The sequence below is a fragment of the Populus alba genome, chromosome 17, assembly GCF_005239225.2.
Source record: "Populus alba chromosome 17, ASM523922v2, whole genome shotgun sequence".
NCBI lineage: Eukaryota > Viridiplantae > Streptophyta > Magnoliopsida > Malpighiales > Salicaceae > Populus > Populus alba.
Window position 1 is genome coordinate 21,432,171 of NC_133300.1, and position 17,195 is coordinate 21,449,365.

Consider the following 17,195-nt stretch of genomic DNA (forward strand, 5'->3'; position numbering starts at 1 on the left):
TTGTGATGGTTTTAATACCTCTATTTGTGCTGACTGCAATAGTTCCTTTCCCCTTAGCTTGCACAATATCTCCATTTCCCAGCTTAATCTTCGGTTGAACTGATCTGTCAATAGAGGAGAAAATTGACAGAAATTTGGACATGTGACTTGTGCAGCCACTGTCTATAAGCCATGTATTCTGTTCAGAGGTATTGCTAGCTTGTGTTGCAACAAACAAATGCTCCTCCTCATCTTTGCTTTCTTCAGAAACATTTGCTTGTTGTTGTATTTGTTGCTGAGGTTGCTTCTTCTTGATTCTGCAATATTTCTCACTGTGACCGAGATTATTACAGAATAAACATTGAAGAGAAGCTTTCCCCTTAAACCAGCAATCTTTCTCAGTATGGTTAGTTCTTCTGCAATAAGAACATGGTGAGAAAGTCTGTCTTTTTGAAGGTATACTTGATTTCCTTTTAGCATACTTGACAGGTTTGTTTCTTGGTAGATTACCAGCACTCCTTTCCCTGTTGTTTGCTTGGAAAGCCCCTTCAACTGCCTCATCATCTCTCATATGAACTCTTTGCTCCTGAATATGAAGTTTTGCTAATTAACTCAGCAATAGTCAGACTTTGCAGATCGCAAGATTCTTCTATTGCTGAGATTTTAGCTTCAAACTTTTGAGGAACAGACATCATAAGTTTTTTCTACTACCTTATGATCTTCAAATGTGTTTCCAAGAAGCCTCATTTGATTTACAACATCCATTAATCTGCCAGAATAATCTTTGACAGATTCATTGTCTTTCATCTTCATCAACTCAAATTCCCTCTTAAATGCAAGAAGTTTAACTGCTTTGACTTTGCTGCTGCCTTCAAATTCAACTTGAAGCTTATCCCATACCTGTTTTTGGTGTTTCCAGATTCATAATTTTTGTGAAAATATGATCTGCAAGACCAGAATGAAGACAGGTAATGGCTTTGTCCTTCTTGAGTTTTTCTTCTTCATGTGCTTTCATTTGAGCAATTGTAGGATTTGCATTCAATGGTGGAGGATCAGAATCGGTTGCCACAACATTCCATAAGCCATGAGATCTTAGATAAAATCTCATTTTGACAGCCCAAATATGATAGAGTTCTCCACTAAAAATTGGAATTGCAGATACAATATTGTTTGAAGAAGACATTGACAAAAAACAGAAAGAAAATAACTCTCAAGTGTTTCGCTCACCCTCTCTGTGTTTGCCTCACCTTCTCTTATTGTTATCACTCAAAAGAAAGAAAAATTTGTTTGCCCCACAGCCCGTAGGATCTATTTGCTCTGATACCACTGATGGAAATGAATTAAACTTAAACAATACAGTTTACGTAAAGAAAAAGGAAACAGATTTAAGATGGCAGAGTTGAGTAGAAAGATCAATAAATTTCATTAACTTCAAATGCCTATATATAGGCTTACATAGAACTTGAAATGCATTAGAACTCTCAACAAACTTGAGAGATTATTGGAATTGAAATCCTAGACTAAGCAGAATATTTCTGCTGCAAATCCTGAAGGAGATAAACTGTTACAGAATTCAAATATGAAAAACTGATCTTAATTCTATCTTTCTAAAGGCAAAATCTCATAATTCTAACAGGAATGGCGTGGGAAAGAAATAATGTCATCATTTCACTCTCTTTTTATTCCCGAGTATACCTTTCTTGTTGTACAGCAAACATTTGATGCTGCATTTTTCATGTTATATAATCTCAATATTAGAATGTCGTCCTTAAGATTGATAGCAAATGAGCTGCTTCAAGTGCCTCATCAAATACCATCTTAAAAAAATAAAAAATCATTTCATTTCACCAAATAAAACTCTGATAGAGAGTGACAAATGAATCCGGAAGTTGCATGAACTGCAAGCAGCTTGGTGCTAAACAATAAAAGGCCATTATAACATACATCTAGGTTGTCACATTGCACATAACATGGAACTCAGTTTCCTCGGTTACTAATATTTCCGATTTCGTAATGCTGGATTCGTTACTGAAGAAGTAAACCAGTTGTCTCACAAGGCTGCAACTTTAAAAGGTCAATCAAACTACAATTCTGTTCTTGGTAAAATATGCTGCTAATCTTCGATAACATTGCCACCATTCTCAACCACTTGCTTTTCTTTTTCTTGTTCCTCTGTAAAATGACAGTGATAAGACTGATTATTGATCTGATGTTACTATAAATGGAAAATAAATGACAGCTTTGTTAATTTAAAATGGCTAATATTCATAAGAGACTTCATCACACATGCAAAATCAAACACTGCACGATCACTTACCCATAAGTTTACAAAATCAAACACAGGCTGCTACTAGGAAAACTTGGTACTTGAAGGTCACAATTACCTCATTCTTCTATAATGGAGGAGGTACTGATGCCACAGGATCTTCAAACTTTGGTAGCACTGGCGAAGCAAAGTTTGAAGATCCTTGTCTTGAGGAACATAATTTCGAAACTTCATGCTGGGATTACTGAAATGAAGAAAATGCAGTAGTATACATTAACACATACTCTATGACATGATCTACACACGCATACTCATGACGCGCTGCTGCTGCTTGTTCGCCGGACTCATTGAAAAGGTTTATAAAACCACCACGCTTTACTCTGGTGGTGATGTTTCTTATCTATAAGAAAGTACAATATTCATAATACACATTTGACAACTAATCTAGGATATCTCCTAAAATATTTCCTACAACCCAGAGGATCATGTGAATCAGGATACAATATTCTTGCATCCTTAACACTGCCTTGCAAGCTTAGTGTGGGATTGACCTGAACACGAAGCTTGGAACGAAAGAAAATATAGAGAGATTGAGAGAGACTCTTGGTAAATATATCAGCAGCTTACATCTAGGATGGCACAAATTGAGGTTGAACAGCAATAGCGGCAATTAACTCACAAATAAAATGATAATCAAGACCAATATGCTTAGGCTGTTTGTGAGAAAAAGGATTAAGAGTTAGGAAGATTGCACTTTTGTTATCACGGGTAAGCGAAGGTTGATGTTTCATAAAAACCTTGAGGTCCTGAAGAAGGTGAGAAAGCCAAAAAATTTCAGAGGCTGTGTGAGCGAATGCTCGATACTCGGATTCATAACTAAAACCAGAAACAATGAATTGTTTCTTAGCACCCCACGAGACAAGGTTTTCACCATGAAAGATTGCATAACCAGAAGTGAAGTAACGATTGTTAGGGAAACCAGCTCAACCAACATTAAAATAGGCAAGAATGCTTGTAGGTGGAGAAGAAAAGAAATAGAGCCCATAGTGGAGTGTGCCCTTGACATAACGAAGAATACGCTTGAGTGCTTGAAGTGATCTACAATAGGATATTACATGTATTGACTTACAAAATTTACAGCATGAGCAAAATCGGGAAGAGTAATAGTCAAGTACTGCAATGTTGCCACCATGGAGCGATACAATGTGGGATCAGAGAAGGAATCACCATCACTAGTGAGCCACTGAAAAACAATCATGGGTGTGGACACCGACTTGCTATCAAAAAGTTGAGCACAAGCAAGGCACTTAAGTTGTATAAAGGGATCAAGGCATCTAAATACCGTGGGAGATATCCTATAACCAAGAAATGTATAATCAATACTACGAGAGGCAAACTTATAAGAAACATAATCTCGTAAATAAGGAAAAACACGAAAGCCAAAAGGATGAAAATTTTCATATGTGGATGGCTTACCATATTGTACCTCACAAGGAGACAACCCATCAAGAACAAGTGTGGGCAACTGATTGATAGTGTTGATAACAATACCAAATGCCTCAACCCAACAAGATAAAGGGATATAAGATTGAAATAACATAGCAAGACCAGTATTAATCACGTGTCAATGCTTGTGTTTAGCTTTATTGTTCTAAGATTGAGTGTAGGGGCAAGAAATTTGGTGATGAATGCTAAAAGCAATGAGATAAGATTGAAATTGATTACTTATAAATTTAACCTCCCAATCATTTTTAAAAGTTTTGATCTTTGAACTACAACAAAGGTTTGAAATTGTAGAAAAATTTTAGATGCACGTGATTTTAATATAATGTGATAAAACCATATGAAACAAGAGTGATCATTCATAAAAATAATATAATAACGATCATTTGAAGACATAACATAAGTAAGGCCCAAATATCACAATGAATAAGGTCTAAAACATTCTTAGAATGTTGATCATTAGAGGTGAAATGCAGCTTGTAACTTTTAGCAGTTTGATAAGCAATACACAAAGTAGAAAAAAAAAGTAGAGAAATAACAAAAAGATGCCCTTTTTTATTCAACAAAGAAATAACAAAATATGTAATAACCCAAACATGCATACCAAATAATATCATAGGAAGTATGAAGGGAATTATTTTTGTGAGTAGAAAGAAACGTTGAATGACTATGCTCAAGCACATAAAAATTATTTTCATGATGATCGATTGCCACCACCTTTTTTATTGCATGGTTCTATATGGTAAACAACATATCAATGAAAGTATTAGAAAGTGGATAATCAAAGGTTAATTTGCTAATAGATAACAAATTTTTAATGAGTTGAGGGGCAATTAAAACATTTAGATTTGTATTTTTAGATGGAGAAAGAGTACACATGTGGGTGATTGGTAAAAAAAACTCCATTACCAACTATTACACAATCTTTACCATTATAGGTTTCAACCTTGTCCAACTAAGATGAATCTAGAGGCTTATGAGCAGAGGATCTAGTGTCTGTGTACTAGTCAGTATTGGTATCTACCAGAGAGAACTGAGAAAAAGATTCAATGAAGTGAGCATGAGAATCAACAACCCTTACATATCGATCATGATATGATTCGACATTATGTCCTTCACTGCAATAAATTTGGCATCAAGGAGTGTAATTTCCACGACCCCTACCATGACCAAGATTAAAAATTCCTTTTCCACATAATTTTTTATTCCCTCTGTTACAAAATGTCTTAGAGGTGCCTTTAGTGGCAGTGCAAGTAGTTGATGAAGTAACATGTGTTTCAAGAGATTTTTGAAATATTTCTAAGCTTTCAGCCTTTAAAACAATATCATGAAGAAATGACAGAGAGAAAATAGAGAGCCAAGTGGTGGAGAAATAGGTATCATAAAGAAATGATAGAGAAGAAATAGAGAGCTGAGTGTTGGAGAAACAAGCAAACTCGGGACCAAGACCATGAAAGTACTAGTGGATCTTGTCAGTGTCATCAACAGGATGACCCTTGATAGCTAGCTGATCACTTAGTGCCTTAAGAGAGTACTCAGTAACACTGTGAATACCTCATTTCAAAAGTTGAAGGTCATTCTTGAGACGAATTCATGAATCTTCAATATATGGCTAAAAGCAAACTCCGACGCAGTGCAAACAGTATGAGAGGTAAAGAGATCAATAACCTCAGCCATGGCTTCCTCTATGAGAGAAAGATAAAAAGAATAAGAAGGAGGTATGCTTGGGATTTGGAACTATAAAAGAATAAGAGGTGATGTTTTCTAGAGGCTCAGACAGAGAGCCTTTAATGTAGTCAAGAAGGTTTTAAGAATTGAGCAACAGAAGAACTTGGTTGCGCCAGAGAAGATAATTGGAAGAGGAAAGCTTGATACTAACCATACAGAACATTGTTTGAAGAGGAAGGAAAGAGCTTGGAGCATTGGAAGTCATTAGGTCGACAAAGTTTAATCCAAGAATGCTTTGATACCATGAAAAGGTTCGATGGAGTTTAATCTAAGAATGCTTTAATACCAGGAAAATGTTTATAAAACCTGTTAAAGAATCAATTCATCTCAACTTAAACTATCAGGTGAAGTCTCAAGATATGATTTATATTATTTTCTAATGCATCCTTTCAAGTGAAAGCTCTTTGAACTTGAAACTTTTATAGAACTATACTATCTTGTGTTTTATTTTTATCAAATAAACAAGGATAATAAGATTTAAACTCGTGACTCTTTGGTCATCAAGACTTTAATACCATATCAAAAAACTAATTCAACCTAGAAATCCTATAATATAATTTATATCATTTTCTAATAAAACCATGGTGGTGGTGATGTTTTTTATTTATAAGAAAGTACAATATACATATATGGTAGAATATACAATTGTACAATACACATAACCACCCATACCCTCTTTTTTTTTTTTTTGAATTACGTAGGTGTTCGGGCCAACTTGCGCGCACCACGATTAATCCCACGGCCCACTGAACATCCTGCAAACCCAGTGAGCATGTAAGGCACCGCAGGGGTGACAGGCGTGCACAGTGAAGTTTGAACCCTAGTGCAGAGAAAAGAAATAAGCCCTTTTCACTACTAGGTCAAGACCTCAAATGCACCCATATCCTTTTTGATAAATCGTATTTTACTAAATCGTATTTATCTGTTTGATAAATCGTATTTTACTAATAATTTCACTGTTTGATTAAATAGAGGAAACAAAGATATAATTGGAACGAGTCTCTCGAAACATTAACACAAATATAAAGCATCTAGCATCTATATCTTGTCATATTATAGCTAAAATATGATTTGGATTGATCGGTTGAAACTTGAAAAGATGTTTTTAGCATAGTGATTTGATGCCTGTCAGTAAGCATGCAGTGGGCTTGCATGTCCATTCAACAATTTTCTACTTTACCAACATAACTGTATATATTCTTAATCACTGATATTTTTTCAAAACATTGTAAATATAGAAAAAAAAAAAAAAAAAAAACCAATAGCATGTGGGATATGAGTGAGAGCTAAATGGGGAGAAATGAAAAGAAAAAAACAGGCCTAATGCAATACGTGGCATGGAACTCAAAGCTTTAATTTAAACCTGCAATTACTAGCTTTGATGCTGATTAGATTGCTGGTAGATAAGCTATCTACCACCAACAAACAATCCCCCAAGATCGTCACCTTCCTCAGCTTCAACCTACCAAGTTTGATAGAAACTGGTGCATCAACTTTAAGATCTAATGGAATACGTCCTGTTTGTTGTTGGTCTTGCAATGCCCTCAATAAAGTGCTTCCGTACTGTGTTTGCCCCGTTAAGCTCACATCCAGTTTTGTTATGTTCTGGTGACCTTGGTAGAATTTTGGTATTGAACCTGCACAGAGCTTAGTGTTTGTGTACCACACACTCAAGAGCCCACCTTTCTCGTAGTAAATTCCAATTTTCTTGTTGGGGTTATTGGCTGTGATCTTCACATCAAATTTAGCATATAGGGACATATCAAAGTTGAGCCTCAGGTCACTTATGCTCAAACTATCAACGGAGTAGTTGGGAATTTTTGGTTTGAAGACCAGGTAAAGAATGCCGGCAGTGGCTCCGACAATAACTAATAGCAGGACAAGTAGACCTACGGTCCAACATACGCACTTGCAACAACAGCTTCTTGTCTTTTGTGGTTTACTAGACTGCATAGCTGCTGGCATGGTGCGTAATGGCGGTGGAGGTTGCTGCTGACTCTGACTCGAACCACCCTTTTCGGATGCTGCCAAGCCTCGAGACATCAACGGTGCTGTTGGTGGTGGTGCTTCAACATCTACTGCTGGATGAATTTTCGGCTTATCTCCCATCATCTGCGTTCTTGTTTTTTCCATATCAGAACTTAAATGGAGACTTGGAGTTTGTTCTCAATGGTGCTTTCTTCTTTCCTTTAAACCAGGTGTTGCACCTCAAAAGCGTGCAAGAAAGCTATGACAATATATTAATGCCATTCGTAATTTATACAAGTAGAGGGAGCTAGCCGACCGGAGAAGCTTCCCAGTAATTTATGACCTATGATTTAGTCCTTGAAACACTTTGGTTAGGGAAGGTCTCGACCTTCCACACCTAATTAATAACAACACATGGGACACACTTGATACAAGACAAGGTAGTTCAGCTAAGTAGGGAAGTCTTTGTTCCAATTTCAAACACTTTGCATGACAGGAATCTTTATATGCAACATGTCTACCCTGGAAATTTATAAAAAATAAAATGAAAGAATGCGGCAAGCCAGATTCCAATTAATTAGGTGACCGGTGATGACATCAATGCTTGACAATTACAATCAAACACGTTACTCGTATAAACCTAATTGAAACATTACAGTTTATTCTGGAGGACAAAATTGATTAAAAGAATTTTTGGGATATTTCAAAATTGGTATAGAGCCCAGCGATTAGTTAGCTTTTTCAACATAATATTCCTTTGAATTCCACTATTTCGCAGCTAGAGTATAAACATTATTTATTTCCTAGAATAATTTGCTTGCACTGCAGCACGTGAGTTGTATCCTGGTTGAATTGGATGAGGATCCCAGCAATAATGGATATATGATCGTCTTGGCAATGAGAACAAATTAGTAACAGAGAAAGTATGCTAGCTGATCATGGATGTCCATTTTCATTTGTTCAAATCGAAATTAGCACTGCAAGTTTTGGAAATCCCAGGGACCACAGCTTAACATGATTTTCACTGAGAGAGTTCAGATAATTATTTGATGAGCATGCATATGATAGATGCACCGAAAACGCAAAACACATTGAGTGTGGAACTTATGAGTGCTAGGGACGCTCCGGCGAAAAATGATGCTTCTGGTCATGGAACTAGTAATGGAAAGCTCGTTGACAGTGCACCGTGTGTGACAAATTCATTCCTTTGTGTTGTGAGGCTGCTGATTCTGATGCTCAACAAGATGTCACGACCACTCAATCATACATGAGCTTCAAATTAAACTTTAAACGAAAAAGGTTTTACAATAAGCGCTATAGTTTTTAGGGTATCCATCAAGATGGTTGCCATGTGACTTTTACTCAAGTAACTTGCAAACTCCCTTACTGCTATCCGGTTGACCACAGCATCTCAACTATCCTTTTGCTTTTATGTTCACTGAATTTCGAGAGATGAGCTCCATCAGATGTGTTCTGACTTGTTTTTGGTTTTATGTTCACTGAATTTCGATTCTGGGAAAAATAATTAGTTGAATTTACATGATTGTAAACCAGGAGGACTCAAAACAAACCCAATCACGAAAAAGAAGAAGCTGATGGGGGCCTTCACGAGTGAACATCCACGACTCAATTCACTTCTTCACCAGAACATACATAGCTACTCTGGGGCTGCAATATTCTGGATGCCACTGTGTCTGCTCCACACGCCCAACAACAAATTCCTTCATCGCAGCATCAAGGAAATACTCGAGGACAGCATCTGCCAAGGAATAAGCAATAAGAATTTTAAAATTTGCATGTGTCTGCGTGGTGTGTGTGTGTGTGGGGGGGGGGGGGGGTGCAAGCATGCAGGGGCATGGGAGACTGAGACTCTCACCATTCCGAAGTTCTCCAGCCAAAAATATAGTTGTTTGGGCTCCACAGAGTTGCACCAATGTGTCCAACAAATCTACCACAGCACCTTCACTATAGACCACATCCGATCCAAGCACTGATAAGCAGAACACATAATCAAGTTAAAATGCTGCTTTTCCAAGGACCGCACAAGCATGATTTTCCAAATTTTTTATCATTCGCCAATGTATTGGAAGAAATTCAGGAAAATGAGCAGGCTACGGCAACTATCAGCTAATCCAAGTGCAAACATTGACAATTCTAAGAAAGAATGCTAAGGAAGTCTACTAAAATGTTTGCTATTCCACAAAATTAATACCAGTTACTCTTATCACTTAGAAATATCCTTACGATATGTTGCTACCATGGGGACCAATACCAGCTAGAAAAATAATTGCAATAAGCAACTCACTATTTATTTTCATAAGCAACTTAGATTACACTGGTTAAACTGTGTGAACAGATAACATCGAAAGGTTTTGTAGCCAACATGAAATTTGTGTTAATGTGCTTTTCCAGTTCTATTGAAACAGAGCTAACACACCCTCACCTTCCTGTCATGAGACATCTGAAGGATTCAATCCTTAGTCTCTTAAAAGTTAAATGACTCCATTTAACTTATCAGCTAAACTAGTTGTCACCTGCGCCAATTATCATGATAATCTTACAAACAGAAACCATTAAAGAACAAATATCAATACAAATAAAAATCAACTTCATGTACATCTTATGATGATGATGGAAATGCTTGAGTTCCTGATTTCTCAAGTCTTGCTTCTCAGTACCAGAAAATAATAACCTCCATCTTTTTTGCTGTTATTCTCAGCATTACTGTGTAATTTTTTTTTTTTAATTAGATTCATCAATGGACATATGCCAAATTTATTCCATATCACCTTTCTTATGAATGAAATGTATGCTTGATTTTTCATAGAAAATTCATGTGAAACACTCACATGAACTGTCTGCATATCCAATTCACCTTAACCAATCAAATTCTCTTGCAAATCACTGCCAATTATGATTTGAACAGTTCTGTAATTTCAAGAAATACACGTTATTCTAAATTGAATTGCCACAAATTTGTCACAACATGGATTCAATAAAACATTAACAAGTTGCTCACGTGGAACCGATTAGCAAAAAATAGGTACATTTCAATTTCAATTCACGCTCCAGCAGGCAAAGATAACAAATAAGTCGTACCGTAATCAGGAAAAGGATCAATCAAATCCTGATCTGGGTCATCTCCCCATATGAGTTCCTTAACAACTGCAGAGCCCCGCACGTTTCCATGCCTCAGATTTGTTTCGATATTCTTTTTCAGTAACCTCAGTCTATCAGGCAGATCAGTGAGTGTTACTTGAGCACCCAAGAGAGCTGCAATGCAGCTGCAAACCATAAACACGAGACATATTCAACTCAAAAAAGTGAAATTTTTCCTCTTCTTTCTCAACTAGAAAAGTTGAATTCAGAAATTAGAAAATTCAACCAGCCTAATATTAAAAAGTTTGAGTCTTTGCATGCCAAAAATCACCGACACTTCTTATTGAGCATCTTCATTTATAACAAAAGGAGGTCCAATTCCAAAGGGACCTCTTTAAATTAACTCAATTATCAGGCTGGATGGTGAAAAGTTTCCGCCTTTTGCCAGCCCAATTAAGAGAACAATTTTCCAAACAAAGTACGAAAAAAAGGATAAAAAAGAAAGTGATAAAGAAGCAATCTTTACCCTACCAATCCACAGCCAGAGCCCAATTCAACAACCTTCTTGCCATGAAGAAGAAGCAGGCCAGAGTCGACAGCATGCTCCAAGAACTTCCCCAACACGACACCACTGTCCCACATGACCGAACCAGTGACTCCAGGTGTGCTCAGTGAAGAAGGAGATTGGAGGATGGAGAGATAATGACCACAAGCATCAAGATTGAGTTGGAGAGAAGATTGGGAGACAAAAGAGTTTGGTTTTGAAAAAGTGGGCTGTTGGATACCCCACAAGAGCATGGTTTCCGCAGCAGCTGATTCTTCATCTTGTCTTAGCACTCTCACCTTTACACCATAAGATCCCAACTTTATTTCTTCTTCCATTTCTGATTCAGCAACAGTACTACTAGCCATCAGTTTGATACCCTCAAAGAGTTGCCAAAGAATAGCAGGAGCAGGAGCAGGTCTATTGCTCCTCTTTAGCAGGAGCAAGCCTAGAAGCCAACCTTTTGTTGCTTTCTTGCTATACTTTATCGGCCCATCCCCAAAGTTTGGGGTCAAAGGATTTCCGGGCCTAAGGTTTGAGCAAAAAAAACATTCAGTTCGAATTAGAACCGGTAAATGATTAGGCCTCTCCTTTTTATGATAGCAAAGGGAATGGCGTACCATACCCATACCATAACATATACAAAAACCCATATCCATACCACCCGGTAAAGAATTGTCCATGCTAATTAATAACCTAGTATTAAAGAAAATATCCTCAAATTGAGTTGATAATTGATTTTATAAAAAAATAATTCAAGTTCATTATTTAAAAAATATTAATAATGAGAAAATCATAAATAAATAAATAAATAAAATAGGAGTCATGATTAAAAATAAAACAAACTAGTTTTATCTTGTTTTCCTTTATTTTTGTTATAGGATTTTTTTCAAATATAATTTTTTGATCATTTTTGGTTGGAAATTAATTAATCGATTTAGTTCCAAATCTTATTTTATTTTACATTTTAATTCTTTAGTTTAAGAAAAGATGGAGAGAGTCGCCAGAAAACAATGAAAGAGAAAAAGAGTTATGTGAGTCTATTATATATATATATATATATAGTAAAACTTCATATAAAGTATTTCTATTGTTGAGAGAAATGCCTTCAAAGTGTTTTTGATCTTCCATATTAGCTAAAAAAATACATCTGGATTGAGAGAGGTTTTTTTTAAAAAAAAAACATTTTGATTATGTTTTTTTGAACCATATTTGAGGTTTTTTGGATTGATAAATTAATTTTGAGGTTCTAAAGGTGTTTGGTAAATATTTTTAGGTGAATATAGATTAAAAAATAAATTTTTGATTTCAAAAAGCACCTTGCTCAACTTTTCATCCACCTTTGTATTGTCTGAATTCTAAAAATAGACTACTTGTTGTTTTCAAAAGAATTAGGCCATCTAGGCTTGATCGCTTGGCTTTTTAAAGAAAATTCTTTTCCTCACCATTTTCATACAATTTCTTAGAAATTAAATAAGTTAAGATGTATATTTTTTATTAATTATTAAATTACTTCAAAATGTATTTTAGATATTATTTTATTAAATTTCCTTTAATTTTTAATCAATAAAGATTATAGAAATGTTTTCAAAATATAAGCAAGTGTTTTTTTCACACATCATGGTTTTTTTTAATTTAGTTTATTTATTGTGATTGTTTATTTTTGTTATAATATAATTAGATTAAATGAGTTTATTGAACCTAATGAGGCTATGATTTTTGGTCATAATTTTTTTTTTAACATTTAGAAAATATGCTACCTATTTAGTTAAATGCTAAAACCTAAGGATAATCTTCCTAGTAAAAAAAAAAAAAAACAATAATTTCACATGTATATATTTAACCCCAAGTGTCATATTTTTGTTACATGTTTTTATTTATTTTTTTCTTAGAGGTGAATTTTTATTGCCAAGAATAGATAATTTTTATTTTTATAAATGCATCATGTAAATACAAGTTATTTATATAAAATAAAAAAAAAAAAAAATTAGAAAAAAAATTATAATAATCCCTTTGAAGCGCTATAAAATTAAAAAAGTAATTAAAACTATTAATTACTATTAAAAAAGTGAAATAATTTTTTTTAAAAATTAGAGAGGATGTTAATTAAAGTTTAAATAAAAAAATTAATAAAAAGCTTTCTGAAAAAGGAAAATGCTAGGCGAGAGATTGTAAATTGAAAGAGATCGCAGGGATCTAAAAGTTCTATTTTTTTTTTTATTATTAAATTCAGTCGTTTTCTTTTAGTTTTTGTTAACTATGAATAAAGTTTTATTTCATAAAATGGATCAATAATTCATGAGGGAGAACACAAACTTGAGGAAATCTCAACACGTGCAACCTTGTTGATGTAACTTCGAAGGATAAAATTACAATTCAAAAACTTCAATGATGAAAATAAAAATAATTGCACCGTTAGTATGAACATTGCATACGTGGTTCTTGGTAATGGTAATATCCGGGCATTCGATGATCATTCTTATTTATATAATCATTGGATATTTACGAATGTTATATCTGTTCAAATATCCATTTAAACGGTTTTGGATTGAAATATTGCCATAGGATATTAATGATAGCGTTAAAAATTAAAAAAAGAAAAGAAAGATGGAGAGATAGATAAGCGATGAATGAGCAGGCACCATTTCTGAAACAAATAACAAACGTTTGAAGATGTAAGGTTGTTGTTTTGAATTTTGATCCTCTTCTTGGTGATTATGGTACGTGTCAGCCACTTTGTCCTAATCTTGGTTCAATTCTTGTTTTGATGGTTCTATGCAAATCTACGTTTCTTTTGGTTTATTCAATGTTATTTGAGTTCCATTGCTCTTTCTTTCATGAAGTTCTCTTATGGACGTCTTGCGCAGATAAAATTCTTACTTCCTGAAGCTACACAGATTCATAAGATTATGTTACATGACAAGCTAGAAATCACCATGCAAGAAGCCTGATATGATTGCTTTGCTTCTAGGTATGACATTTTTCCCTTTATCAGTTTTCTTGACGCCTGAGTTTTCAAGTGGATCGATTCCTGTGGAATTAGTTCGCTTGAGTAAGAATATGACATTGCAGTTTAGATGGAGGGGGAGCTCATCTGAGGATCAGAAAACCTGCCAGCCTGATTCAACGCACCAGCTGATGCCTATTCATTAGCCTGACCTTCTTTCTCTGATTCACCACATGTTCCAGTCAGCTAGCCTCTCTCCAATCACAAAGGAGGAACTTGTGCACAAGATAATTCTAAATAGTTTAGATGTGTCAAAATGGCTCTGCCTTTATAGCACCCTTGGCATTTTTCTTGTTGAATCACTGGTCAGTGAACTCACCCACCCAGTCTTCTCTTACAGGGGAGATTGAAGAAAACATTGGGATTCTAGAAAAGCAAGTTCCGGATTGGATTTGCAGGATACCAGCACCTAGCGGTGATGTGCTGTACGAGTGGGCGTATCGTACATCTCTTTGATCTTACATGCAACCATCTATCCATGAAGAGAGTACACCAACGCAAATATTGTGTGGGGGCACCTTGCCATTAGAAGATGAATATGCGCGCTTCTCTGTTCAAGTGAATATTTGCAGATGCTTATACGTCACAATGAAACAAATTAATCTAGTTGTTTTTATGGTAAGAAAGCAACACCACAATTTCCCTTATGAGTCGGCCCTGTTGCCATTCCCTTCTGCCTCTCTGGCCTTGTGCAGGATCAAGAAAACACCAGGCAACGGTTATAGCAAAGGACGATATCTAAAGGCATCTTGATTCAATACAAGTAAAACTGGCACTGGTGGGGAAATGCAATTGATTCATCAATTTGGAGTCTTGGACATTGTGTTCTCGCTTAGCTGTTCCTTGCCCAATTACGTGCTTTCTTTCATAGACTTGTGTGTTTGACCTTGCTATAACTTATCCATAGGCTATCCATTGCTGGATGCGTAGTCTTATGTCCACCATGAAAGTTGGTGACCAAAATGCGCCTCTTATTTAATGTTGATGACTTAGCTTTTCCTTGCTGAAGGTGGAATTCAAAAACCTGAGAAGGTGTTTTATGACACTGATCAACACATTTGTATTGTCTGGTGGCATTTTTTATAAAATTATATATAGGCCGACTCTGATGCATCTCTGCGTGCGTACTATAGATGAATGAAGCGCCAGAGCTTAAAGCTTCTGCTGCAAAGTTGTGCAGATCTGGTTACTCTCAAGCAAATCCATGCCCAAGCTCTTACTCAAGGATTACTCTTCATTGAGCAACCCTTGGCCTGCAAATTAGTTAATAGCTATGCTAAATTGGGTAATCCACATGATGCACAGAAGGTGTTTGGTTATATTCAAGACCCCGATAGAGTAACTTATACTTCTCTAATCAATCTATACTTGAGCACTCAACTTCCAATCAAAGCCTTTTCAGTTTTTTCAAAGCTGGTAAATGAGGGTTTAAGGCCTGACAGCCATGCAGTTGTTGGTGCATTATCAGCTTGTGGAAAAAAACAAGATTTGCTAAATGGGAAGCTAGTGCATGGGATGATCTTTAGATTTCAGTTGGGGGCGAATTCGATTGTTGGTAATGCTTTGATTGATATGTATTGCAGAAATGGTGAAATTAAGATAGCCCAGTTGGTGTTTAAGCAAATGGGTATCAAAGATGTGTCTTCTTGGACCAGTTTGCTTAATGGGTTTGTAATGTGCAATGGTTTAGAGTCAGCTAGGCGTGTGTTTGATGAAATGCCATGGAGGAATGACGTTGCTTGGACTGCGATGATTACAGGTTATGTTCGAGGAGGAATGCCAATTCGGGGTCTTGAAATGTTTAAGCAAATGAAAACTGAAGGGGAAAACCAGCCTACGGTTATCACGGCAGTGGCTGTTCTCTCGGGTTGTGCTGATCTTGGGGCTCATGATCATGGTCAAGCTGTTCATGGTTATATCAGCAAAGTTAATCTCGATAAGGGTGCTACTGTGAGCAATGCTTTAATGGATATGTACTCAAAGGGTGGGTGCGTTGAGTCTGCTATGAAGATATTCGATAGATTGGTGAAAAAAGATGTGTTTTCATGGACTACTATGATATCAGCGCACTCATCTCATGGTAAAGGAAACCATGCCCTCGAAGTTTTCTATGACATGTTGGAATCTGGGGTCATCCCAAATGATGTTACATTTCTGTTGGTTCTATCAGGTTGCAGCCATTCAGGATTGCTTGTCGAGGCAAATAAATTGTTTAACGGAATGATCCAATGTTATGGTTTTGAACCCAAGATTGAGCATTACGGATGCATGGTAGACCTTCTTTGTCGAGCAGGGCTTTTGGAAGAGGCAAAGGAGTTGATTGATAATATGCCTATGGACCCAGATGCCGTTATCTGGCGATCCTTGCTTAGCGCTTGTATGAACCAGAGGAACTTGGAATTGGCTGAAATTGCAGGAAAGAAGATAATTGAATTGGAACCGCATGATGATGGAGTGTATGTGCTCCTTTCCAACATCTATCATGTAGCAAATAGGATGAAGGACGCACGGAAGATGAGGAAAATGATGGGTGATCAAAAAGTCATGAAAAAACCAGCGTGTAGTTACATTGAGTTAAATGGTGTTGTTCATGAATTTCATACAGAAAATGCAACTCATCATGCTTCCACAAAAATTTACATGTTGCTAGAAATGATCAATGAGCATTTGAGATTGGATACGGATTACTCTTTGTTGGAAATGGACTCGGTATACGACGGGCTGCTTTGAAATAGGGCAAGGTTTTGGCAGAGCATTTTGGAGAAGAGTTTTGGTTAATGCAGCTGTGGATTGAAGCACTTGTAAACTTGAGACTGTTCAATTTTTTACATGAATTATTAAGATGCACTTTTCCTTGACTTAGGAGGCTCTTAAAAATTAAATTAATGAAGTCTTTTCTATGCTACATGAATTTTCCATACTTAGATTGCTCTTATGTCCACATTGATAGAAAATCAAATCAGATAGCTACCAAGACATTGCTGTTAATATGTACAATATGGCTGTCACGTAGACCATTTCTAATAACGTGAAACCAGGTTTTGATTAGTTCTTGCAAACAGAATCTTAGACAGCCATCGCCAGAAAACAGGGTGTAATAT

The 17,195-nt window shown here is 36.0% G+C and overlaps 3 protein-coding genes across 3 annotated transcripts; 1 reads left to right on the forward strand and 2 right to left on the reverse strand.

Moving 5' to 3' along the window:
- Positions 1–1,793: 1,793 nt before the first annotated feature.
- Positions 1,794–7,768, reverse strand: LOC118048623 (NDR1/HIN1-like protein 6). Its single transcript, XM_035058397.2, has 3 exons — positions 6,840–7,768; positions 2,364–2,489; positions 1,794–2,151 (listed from the first exon to the last, which is right to left on the reverse strand). Exons 1-3 carry the CDS (start codon positions 7,607–7,609, stop codon positions 2,121–2,123), a joined length of 927 nt encoding a protein of 308 aa, XP_034914288.1. The 5' UTR covers positions 7,610–7,768; the 3' UTR covers positions 1,794–2,120.
- A 903-nt stretch (positions 7,769–8,671) lies between these two features.
- On the reverse strand, positions 8,672–11,721 carry LOC118048438 (uncharacterized). Its single transcript, XM_073405586.1, has 5 exons — positions 11,708–11,721; positions 11,070–11,615; positions 10,544–10,728; positions 9,321–9,434; positions 8,672–9,203 (listed from the first exon to the last, which is right to left on the reverse strand). Exons 1-5 carry the CDS (start codon positions 11,719–11,721, stop codon positions 9,076–9,078), a joined length of 987 nt encoding a protein of 328 aa, XP_073261687.1. The 3' UTR covers positions 8,672–9,075.
- A 3,510-nt stretch (positions 11,722–15,231) lies between these two features.
- LOC118048445 (pentatricopeptide repeat-containing protein At3g04750, mitochondrial) lies at positions 15,232–16,824 on the forward strand. The gene has a single exon (XM_035058122.1). It carries the CDS (start codon positions 15,232–15,234, stop codon positions 16,822–16,824), a length of 1,593 nt encoding a protein of 530 aa, XP_034914013.1.
- The last annotated feature ends 371 nt before the right edge of the window (positions 16,825–17,195 follow it).

Excerpts from the sequence above, each read along its gene's own strand:
- LOC118048623 (XM_035058397.2), bottom strand. The coding sequence starts at position 7,609 with ATGGAAAAAACAAGAACGCAGATGATGGGAGATAAGCCGAAAATTCAT. Across the intron at positions 2,490-6,839 it reads ATCAAAGCTAGTAATTGCAG|TAATCCCAGCATGAAGTTTC; the intron begins GTTTAAATTAAA and ends TCTTCATTTCAG. Across the intron at positions 2,152-2,363 it reads CTCCATTATAGAAGAATGAG|AGGAACAAGAAAAAGAAAAG; the intron begins GTAATTGTGACC and ends GTCATTTTACAG.
- LOC118048438 (XM_073405586.1), bottom strand. Across the intron at positions 10,729-11,069 it reads TCTGGCTGTGGATTGGTAGG|CTGCATTGCAGCTCTCTTGG; the intron begins GTAAAGATTGCT and ends TATGGTTTGCAG. Across the intron at positions 9,204-9,320 it reads GGCTGGAGAACTTCGGAATG|ATGCTGTCCTCGAGTATTTC; the intron begins GTGAGAGTCTCA and ends ATTCCTTGGCAG.
- LOC118048445 (XM_035058122.1), top strand. The coding sequence starts at position 15,232 with ATGAAGCGCCAGAGCTTAAAGCTTCTGCTGCAAAGTTGTGCAGATCTG.